Genomic DNA, 10,149 nt, shown 5'->3' on the forward strand with positions numbered 1-10,149 from the left:
GTATGCATAAATAAATAAAATAAATCTTTTTTAAAAATGATGGAAACTAAATACAATGTATAGTCCTGGTTTTTCAGCTAAAGGTGACATCACCATTGGTAGCTGAGTAAGGAATACATGAGCTCTATTTGCAACTTGCTGTGAGACTGAAATCTTAAAAAAAAAAAAAAAAAAAAAAAACACGTGCGCACACACACACACACACACAGGAATAAAGACACATTCTATATTGTAAGAGCAAAACATAAAATAAAAAATGACTGAATTTTAAAATAGAAATAATTACAAACTAAGAAACTCAATAGAGAAAAGGGTACAATGTCAGAAAAGAAATAGAAATGACCAATAAAAATTGGAAAAAGTACAACACTTCATTTGTGATCAAGGAAATTAAAACCATAGTTAAGATGCCATGAACATACCCCAGATTGAAAAATGAAATATTTGTTTTGTTTTTTAAATTTATTTATGCATACAAGAACTGGGGTGTAAGCCAGAGGTACTGGAGGTGAGGGGATTCACCAGAGACAGAGTGGGGAGCAGAACAGGCAGAGCTACTGAAATATACCACTGAGGGGAGCAGTGGGCAAGACAGGAGAGGTCTGCTGCGCCATGCGTGTGGGTAGCTGGCTGGCCAGGGGATCGAACTCCTGCCTCAGTGGCTGCGGACAGCTTCACAGCACTGTGCTTAATCCCTTGTGCCACCAGGGAGGCCCTTCTTTGAACTTTTGTAAGTGCAGGAATTTTCTTCTTAGTCTTCACCTTTTATTTATTTATTTATTTTTAAAGATGTATTTATTTATGCATACAAGAGCTGGGGTGCAGACCAGAGATGCAAGGGGTGAGAGGATTTACCAGAGATATAGTGAGGAACAGAACAGGCAGTTTGACGAAAGTACACTGCTGAGGGGAGCAGCAGGTGAGTCAGGAGAGGTCTGCTGTGCTATGTGGGTTGCTCCCTGGCCAGCCAGGGATCGAATGCATGCTGCAGAGGCTGCGGACAGCTTCATAGGTTGTGTTTTAACCCCCTGCGCTACCAGGGAGGCCCCTCTTCACCTTTTAAAAAACGAATTCTATAAGTAGTAGAATACCTTCCTCCCCCATCCCCACGCAATTAAAAACAAGTAACAAGTAACAAATAGTACCTTTTCTACTCTTCGCTTTTTTTTTTTTTTTTTTTTTTTTTTTTTTTGTGAGAGAGATTTATGACATGCTGCATCAGATGTTGTGAGAGAGAGGAAAGACCACAGGGTTTTTAGATGCATAAAAATTTTATGAATCAATAGCTGTGACTTAGGAAAAGTCATTTGATCTTTCTGAGTAACTGTTTACTGGTCTGTAAAATGTATGTAATATGCCTCCTCATAGAGCTGTTCCTTATGATTAAGGTAATATATGGAAAAGTATTTGATTAAGGCATTTTAAATTTATACATAAAAATGTTTCTTTTGACTTTTTTAAAGCTTTCCTTTGACTTTACATAAGCTTCAGGGTCTCCCTGATAGCCTAGGGGTTAAGTGTCAGCACAATCACATCTACAGCCTGAGTTTCATCCCCAGCCAGGGAGGTGACCCACATGACACAGCAGACCTCTCCTGTCTTGCCCTTTGTTCCCCTCAGCAGTGTATTTCAGTCAGTCTGCTTGATCTTTTCCCCCACTCTGTCTCTGGTGAATCCTTTCACCCTCCCACACATCTGGCCTGTACCCTGGTTCTTCTATAAATAAATATATCTTTAAAAAAATTCAAAGAAACACTACATGATTTATACCTAGTATTGCTTCTGGTTCAAATGTCAGGGAAATACTTTACTATCAGGATCTAAATATTCAACTTGTCTATGCTCTACACCTTTAATTCCCTTTCAGAAAGAAAGATTTAGGGGCTAAATAACATCCAATTCTCATTAATTATTTTTTAAAGATTTATTTATATATACATACAAGAACTGGGGTACAGGCCAGAGTTGTGGGGGGTTGAGAGGATTCACCATAGACAGAGTGGGGAACAGAACAGGCAGACTGACTGAAACACACTGCTGAAGGGAGCAGCGGGCGAGTCAGGAGAGGTCTGGGCCATGTGTGTCAGCTCCCTGGCTGGGAGCAAACTGGTGCTACTGTGGCTGAAAGCTTCATAGGTTATGTCTTAACCCCTTGCGCCACAAGAGAGCCCCCAATCCTAATTAATTCTAACTGTTCTTATTTTCTGTAATCAAACAGTAAACAAACCTATTTTCTTACCCATAGGAGCACAACGTCTCCTTTTTTCTACTACCCATCATCAAACATTTGCAAAATATGTAACTACTCCATACCCTAAAACAAAATGTCTCATAAACCTGAAGCTCAGGATGACAACCTAGACTGCAGAAATTTAAGAACGTCAAGGCTCCAATCCTGGCTCAGTATCTTCTCAGCTGTGTGATCTCCTGGGCGAATTTCTTTATCTCCTGGGGCTTTAGATTCCTTAACCCTAAAATAGGGATAAAGGAAAAAATGCTTTTATAAGGGTTATAGAAGATAATGCACATGAAGTGTTTAGCATGGTGTTACAGCACTTAGTAAAATATTGATAACTTGGCACTGTTGATATCAGCATTTAACTGTCAGCAAACTAGGCTTATCTGTGCACTTTCTTATTCACTCCTTATGGTCACACTGTGGAATATATGACACATATAATATATAATAAATTGTCTATGTTTTTTAAAAGATACTACAACCACCAGTATACACAATTCCCTTTGGAAATAAGCCAGATACCACTTTTCTAAGTCGTAGAAAATGGAGCATTGTAAAAGGTAACTCTATTAATCAAGGGTGAGGTTGAAAGTTTTGTCGTCAATGGAAATGAACAGTGATATATGTATATACATGTGTATATGTACATATATTACTTTTTATATGAAGTGATGTGAAGCAATTAGTATGCTCTTATCATTTTTAGCTTGCCTATGGACTGATGAAATCTAATGAAGGGTCAGTGTTACAACAGTATTACAAGCCCTGTAGAAAGAGATGGATGATGCAACTTCCATAGTAAGAATGGAGTTAACTGAGTCACCAGTGTAACCTTTGAGGAGCACTAAATGGGAGGGAAACTCCTGAGTATTGACTCCTACACCCCAAGAGTGAACTGTAAGATGCTTCAGTGCTATGTGGACAGTGTTGTCCATACCCATAAATCTCAGTATAATGTCCCATACCTTTTCCATACATATTTCAGAATACTTCGTATCAGGCCTTTTGCCTGCCCATGGTGGTATACCCTCCAAAAACACTACTAGAATTAATTTTTAAAATTATTAAGAGCACTGGCTGGAGTAAAGCCGACTTGGATATTAATCCTAACCCCATCATCACTCACTAAGAGCTCTGTGTCTTTAATAGTTAATACTTTCTTTCAGAATTAATTTTCTCATCTGGAACATGGGAAAGGCCTATCAATTACTGAGCTGAAGTGCAAGAACTGAAACAGATCGGAATTGACCCCGGAAACATAAACAATGTTTGGGCTATAGTAAGTCTAAGGTAAATAGTATAGTACTTTGTTTTTGCTACAGTAGTAGGGCATTCTCAGGAGGCCTTTTATTTATCAATTGCACTGAAGCAGAATTAGACAGGAAAGTATCAAGAATGAAAGCTAGAGTTACAATGAGAAAGTACGAGAGGAAAGGGAAGGCTAGAGGTGGCAAACTGGAAAATGACACTTCTCGGGGTGGGAGTGAGGGCACGGGTGTGCAGAGAGCTGCCGCAGTGGGGAGGCGACTCTGGGCTGGGGGCAATTATTTGGGCCAGGTCTGTCCTGTGACTGACCCTGGGGCAGGACAATGTGAAGAGCCCTGGGATAGAAAGAGACAGCTGGGTGGGGGTATAGGGGCGACATAACTGGCTAGAAGGAGCAACGGTTTGCGGCCGGGCAGTGCCCGCAACAGGCCCATCTCAAGGGCGGCAGGCCGGTGTGCAACAAAGGCCCTGAGGCTCGGACACTCCGGGACTCGCAGAGGCTACGAAGGGCAGAGATGTGCCGGGAAGTGATCCCAGCATCTACGCCGAGACCCGCCTGCCCGGAATGGGCGGGAGGCCGGGAGAAGAGAGCGCTTCTTCCCGCTTCAGGATGCGGGTCGGGGGAGGAGTGGGAGGCCGTGGGCGCGCAGAGGAGTCCAGTCTCACCGCCCCGGGGCACTCAGGGACGCCGGACGAGACCCGGTTCCCCAGGGCCCAACGGGGAGGCGGGATCTCAGCGGTTCCGGCGGAAACGACCTCGGAGTAAGAGGTCAAAAGTGGGACAGGCAGCTGGTGAGCCAATGGAGCCAGCGAACAGAGAGAACGTGGCCTCCCATTGGTGACTGTTGGGCGCGGTCAGCAGCCAATGAGCTCCCTCGATGGGCGGAGCGATGACGTTGTTGCGGAGGGGGCCGCTTCGAATCGGCGGTGGCCAGCTTGGTGGCCTGGACCAATCAGCGACCTCCAACGAGCAGTGCCTTCGCCAATCGGCGGCCTCCACGACGGGGCTGGGGGGAGGGTATATAAGCGGCGTCGGCGACGGCGCGGTCGACGCTAGCCCAGACCTCACTGACTCGTCGACTTGGGAATTTCGTGAGCGTGAGAGGTAAGCGCCGCGGCCTGCCTTTCCGGACCTGTCCTTCGCCTGCCCGCCGCTCCCCCTGAGCCCGGGCCCTGTCGCTCTCAGGCAGCTTCCGAGCGCCCCGGTGCCGCGGCCTGTGGCTGGATTGCCTGCGACTCCTGCTGACCGAGTGGCGACGGGCGCCGCCAAGATGAAGCTCTCCCTGGTGGCTGCGGTGCTGCTGCTGCTCGGCGCGGCGCGGGCCGAGGAGGAGGACAAGAAGGAGGACGTGGGCACGGTGGTTGGCATCGACCTGGGGACCACCTACTCTTGGTAAGTGGGTTCAGGAGAAAGGGGGGAATGGGGCGTGGCCTTCGGGGCGCGGCGAGAAGCTGGGGGCTCATGTCTCTCCTCGGGGTTTCCGCCAGCGTCGGCGTGTTCAAGAACGGCCGCGTGGAGATCATCGCGAACGATCAGGGCAACCGCATCACGCCGTCTTATGTGGCCTTCACCCCCGAAGGGGAGCGTCTGATCGGGGATGCAGCCAAAAACCAGCTCACTTCCAACCCCGAGAACACGGTCTTTGACGCCAAGCGACTGATCGGCCGCACCTGGAACGACCCGTCGGTGCAGCAGGACATCAAGTTCTTGCCTTTCAAGGTAGGACGCACGGGGGTTTGCTCACCCAGGTGTGGGGGCGGGGGGAGCAGTTTAAGATGAAGAAGTGAGTGGGAACGGTGTTGAGACCTAGAACCCAGACGTTGTGTATGCATCCATACTAGCTTTCAATGATCTGTGTGTGTGTTTAAAGAAACTTAAGATGGTAAAGTTGGCTCAGGTAGAAACTTTATCTTTGAGTGCTCTGTCCATAGCTGTAGGATTGAAAGATTGAGTATAGTTGAAGGGGTTTGTCTTTGTAAAATGTCTTAACTCTTTAAGTTTTTCTGGTCAGTATTCAGCTATGAAAGACCAAAATGAACCAAGCTTTGAGGGAGGGAAAGGGTCTTTTAAAGTTTGAAGTGTCATTGCTTCCTCCTCTAAAATGATAATCATTCTTTGAAATAGGTGGTTGAAAAGAAAACGAAACCATACATTCAAGTTGATATTGGAGGTGGGCAAACGAAGACATTTGCCCCTGAAGAAATTTCTGCCATGGTTCTCACTAAAATGAAGGAAACTGCTGAGGCTTATTTGGGCAAGAAGGTAAATATAGTTCTAGAACAACGTTAAGTAATTTGCCATTACTCTTGAGTTGACTGAGTTGTGTAGATACTTTTGTCATTTAATAATGAATTTGACACGCATGTTTATTTAAGGACTGTAGGTTAAACAAAATACTTAGATACTTTCACATTAAGTTACTTCATGCTTGCAAATTTGTGCATGTGAAATAATATGTATTATATCCTCCTGCCTTGAGAACAAACTGGCTTGGAAACTGAAGTGGTAGTTTATAGTGTAACTTAAATAAGGCTAAACCATGTAATAAAGTACACTTAATTACTTTTCGTTACCTTTTTAGGTCACCCATGCAGTTGTTACAGTTCCAGCCTATTTCAATGATGCCCAGCGCCAGGCAACCAAGGATGCTGGCACTATTGCTGGACTGAATGTTATGAGGATCATCAATGAGCCGTAAGTGTTAAGTTTAAGGGTATGGCATATTTGCCAAATAGGGGGAATGTAAACTTGACTAAGTTTTCTTTTTCTATTATTTCCCTAACAGTACGGCAGCTGCTATTGCTTATGGCCTTGATAAGAGGGAAGGGGAGAAGAATATTCTGGTGTTTGACCTTGGTGGTGGAACCTTTGATGTATCTCTTCTCACCATTGATAATGGTGTCTTTGAAGTCGTGGCTACTAATGGAGATACCCATCTTGGTGGAGAAGACTTTGATCAGCGTGTCATGGAACATTTCATCAAACTCTACAAAAAGAAGACTGGAAAAGATGTACGGAAAGACAACAGAGCTGTTCAGAAACTCCGGCGTGAGGTAGAAAAGGCCAAACGTGCCCTGTCTTCTCAGCATCAGGCAAGAATTGAAATTGAGTCCTTCTTTGAAGGAGAAGACTTCTCTGAGACCCTGACTCGGGCCAAATTTGAAGAGCTAAATATGGTATGTCCCTTGTTTTTTGCTTTACTAATGAGATCTAGTTAAACTCTGAACTTAGGACGATGCATTTAGACATTTAGTCATGTCTAGGTCGAACAGACATCATCACCATAATTACGTCTCTTCTTCCAGGACCTGTTCCGTTCTACAATGAAGCCTGTCCAGAAAGTGTTGGAAGATTCTGATTTGAAAAAGTCTGATATTGATGAAATTGTTCTTGTTGGTGGCTCTACTAGAATCCCAAAGATTCAGCAACTGGTTAAAGAGTTCTTCAATGGCAAGGAGCCATCCAGGGGCATCAACCCAGATGAAGCTGTAGCTTATGGTGCTGCTGTCCAGGCTGGTGTACTCTCTGGTGATCAAGATACAGGTAGGTCACTGTCACAGAACCTTCTACAGTGCTTTAACACTTTGATGGGGAAAGTAATATAATTAGCTATTTTAGAAAGCAATAGAATGCAAGCAGCAGGATCACACAGCTAGTTAAAGGGTACAGTGAGAACAAGATCTGGTGCAGTGTCAAGATCCTTAGCAACTGTATTTGCTATTTTTTAAGATTTGTTTATTTATGCATATAAGAACTGGGGTGTAAGCCAGAGGTGCTGGGGGTAAGAGGATTCACCAGAGAGTGGGGAGCAGAACAGGAGGATCTACTGAAATACACTGCTGAGGGGAGCAGCAGGCAAGGCAGGAGAGGTCTGCTGCGCCATGTGGGTTGCTCCCTGGCCAGGGATTGAACTCCTGCTGCAGTGGCTGGCAATAGATAGCTTGATAGTGCTGTCTTTAACCCCTGTGCCACCAGGGAGGCTCTGTATTTGCTGTTTTTAACATGATTTTGCATAGCACCTAATCAAGTGGCAAAATGGAGAAGTGAACTGTCATTGCTTGTGGGGAGATGGCATGGTAGGGCTCTGATGACCCTTAAAACTTACCTTGATTAATTTATCTTTGCAGGTGACCTGGTGCTGCTTGATGTATGTCCCCTTACACTTGGTATTGAAACTGTGGGAGGTGTCATGACCAAATTGATTCCAAGGAATACTGTGGTGCCTACCAAGAAGTCTCAGATCTTCTCTACAGCTTCTGATAACCAGCCAACTGTTACTATCAAAGTTTATGAAGGTGATTGTCTACATAGTTGATCACTGTATGCTTTCAAAGACTGCAACTTCTTAATCTATGATATTGATGTGGCTAAGGAAAAAAGTGTTTGCTCTTCTCAGATTGGGAGAGTTCGTAATTTGACCAAACTGTTGAATTTGGTAGAGTTTGGTACAAAAATCCATTTTTTTAGTTACCCATTAAAGTAACTTCTTTCCCATTAAAGTAACTTCTGAGCTGACACCTGAAAGAATAAGGGTCCACAGTGCTAGGAAGAGGGTGAAATTCAGAGTTATGGGGACTGTTAGTGCCATTTGCTGCTCCTTATGGACCGGTGCTGAGCCACTTCTAGCATTGTAGAGTGTCCTTGATGCTAGGTTTCCAGCAGACTGAAATGTAAGGATCCAGAAATGCTATTTGAACTTAATAACTAATTTCTTTTTGTGTGTAAATTCTAGGTGAACGACCCCTGACAAAAGACAATCATCTTCTGGGAACTTTTGATCTGACTGGAATTCCTCCTGCTCCCCGTGGGGTCCCACAGATTGAGGTCACCTTTGAGATAGATGTGAATGGTATTCTTCGAGTGACAGCTGAAGACAAAGGTACAGGCAACAAAAATAAGATCACAATTACCAATGACCAGAATCGTCTGACACCTGAGGAAATTGAAAGGATGGTTAATGATGCTGAGAAGTTTGCTGAGGAAGACAAAAAGCTTAAGGAACGCATTGACACTAGAAATGAATTGGAAAGCTATGCCTACTCTCTAAAGAATCAGATTGGAGATAAAGAAAAGCTGGGAGGTAAACTTTCCTCGGAAGACAAGGAGATCATGGAAAAAGCTGTAGAAGAAAAGATTGAATGGCTCGAGAGTCACCAAGATGCTGACATCGAAGATTTCAAAGCTAAAAAGAAGGAACTAGAAGAAATTGTTCAGCCAATTATCAGCAAACTCTATGGAAGTGCAGGCCCTCCCCCAACTGGTGATGAGGAACCAGCAGACAAAGATGAGTTGTAGACACTGTTCTGCTAGTGCTGTAATATTGTAAATACTGGACTCAGGAACTTTTGTTAGGAGAAATTGAGAGAACTTAAGTCTCCAATGTAATTGGAATCTTCACCTTGGAGTGGAGTTGAAAATGCTATAGCCGAAGTGGCTGTTTACTGCTTTTCATTAGCAGTTGCTCACATGTCTTTGGGGTGGGGGGAGAGGAGGAATTGGCAATCTTAAAAAGCGGATAAAAATAAAGCTGGGTTAGGGCGTGTGTTCACCTTGGAAATGTTCTATTTAACAATTGGGTCATGTGCATCTGGTGTAGGAACTTTTTTCTACCATAAGTGACACCAATAAATGTTTGTTATTTACACTGGTCTAACTCGTGATGAGCTAATTAGATCAGTCATTTGAGATTGGGGTGGGTGGGTGTGTGTGTGTTGCGGAGGGATATTTGGAATACTGAGGTAAGGAAATCTAAAAATTCAGTACTTGAATTTGCCCTAATATTAAGAAGAGGGGTATCCTTACCTAGGCATGGCCATTTCATAATACCCGAGTAGGGTTTTCTTGAACATGAAAATTACTATTTCCCCCATTATTTTTCTTTCTTTCTTTTTTTTTTTTTGTGGGACCCTAGCTGGCAGCCAGGGAATGAACCAGTGCTGCAGAGGCTGCGGGCAGCCTCGCAGCCCAGTGCTCAACCGCTACGCCACCAGAGGAGGCCCTCCCCCATTATTTTTCTAAAGCTGTTTTCTTAGTGGCTTTCTATTAGAAATACTGCTTTAGAGCAGCTTAGATTCTCTTTAATAATTGGTGGTGATAATTACTGCTGTTAACTTTGTAAGCATGGATCAGCTCATAGCTTAGGATGTAAAAGGCATGTTTTGAACCCTAGCCATATCAGAACGTCCATCTCTGAAATCTGGAAACTGTGGAAACCTACAGCTGGGGGCCAAAGGCAGCAGTTTGTGACAAGACAGTCTCAAGGTTACTTGCGTTGGCTTCCTGAGGAAAGGGATAGTGAATAAAGGGCAGGCGCTCTGGTGCTATAATGAAGTTCGATATTGCCCACAACCCCCAAGGACAGAGACAGCTAGGCAAACAGCAGAAGGTTAATTTGGTGCCTCCCTGGTGGCCCAAGGGGTTAAGTCTCAGCACAGTGAAGCTATCTGCAGCTACTGAAGCTGCAACACTGGGAGTTCGATCCCCAGCCAGGGAGCTGACCCATGTGACAGCAGACAAGTCTCCCCCGCTGTTTCCTTCAGCAGTGAATTTCAGCCAATTCGCCTGTACTGCTCCCCACTGTCTCTAGTGAATCCTCTCACCACCACCCCCCACACACCTCTAACCTATACCCCAGTTCTTGGAT

At 44.5% G+C, this 10,149-nt stretch overlaps 1 protein-coding gene across 1 annotated transcript; it reads left to right on the forward strand.

Annotated features, from left to right (window-relative positions):
* The first annotated feature begins 4,556 nt into the window (after positions 1-4,556).
* HSPA5 (heat shock protein family A (Hsp70) member 5) lies at positions 4,557-9,156 on the forward strand. The gene is made up of 9 exons (XM_037493806.2): positions 4,557-4,610; positions 4,692-4,898; positions 4,994-5,225; positions 5,631-5,768; positions 6,088-6,200; positions 6,292-6,682; positions 6,812-7,049; positions 7,634-7,801; positions 8,239-9,156. The coding sequence occupies exons 2-9, from the start codon at positions 4,777-4,779 to the stop codon at positions 8,799-8,801; spliced, it is 1,965 nt and encodes a 654-aa protein (XP_037349703.1). The 5' UTR covers positions 4,557-4,610; positions 4,692-4,776; the 3' UTR covers positions 8,802-9,156.
* The last annotated feature ends 993 nt before the right edge of the window (positions 9,157-10,149 follow it).

This window comes from Talpa occidentalis, unplaced genomic scaffold (genome assembly GCF_014898055.3).
Source record: "Talpa occidentalis isolate TD23 unplaced genomic scaffold, MPIMG_talOcc4v2.1 talOcc4.7, whole genome shotgun sequence".
Classification (NCBI taxonomy): Eukaryota; Metazoa; Chordata; class Mammalia; order Eulipotyphla; family Talpidae; genus Talpa; species Talpa occidentalis.

Coding starts and splice junctions, on each gene's coding strand:
- HSPA5 (XM_037493806.2), top strand. CDS start 4,777: ATGAAGCTCTCCCTGGTGGCTGCGGTGCTGCTGCTGCTCGGCGCGGCG. Junction 4,899..4,993: donor CTGGGGACCACCTACTCTTG/GTAAGTGGGTTC, acceptor GGTTTCCGCCAG/CGTCGGCGTGTTCAAGAACG. Junction 5,226..5,630: donor TCAAGTTCTTGCCTTTCAAG/GTAGGACGCACG, acceptor TCTTTGAAATAG/GTGGTTGAAAAGAAAACGAA.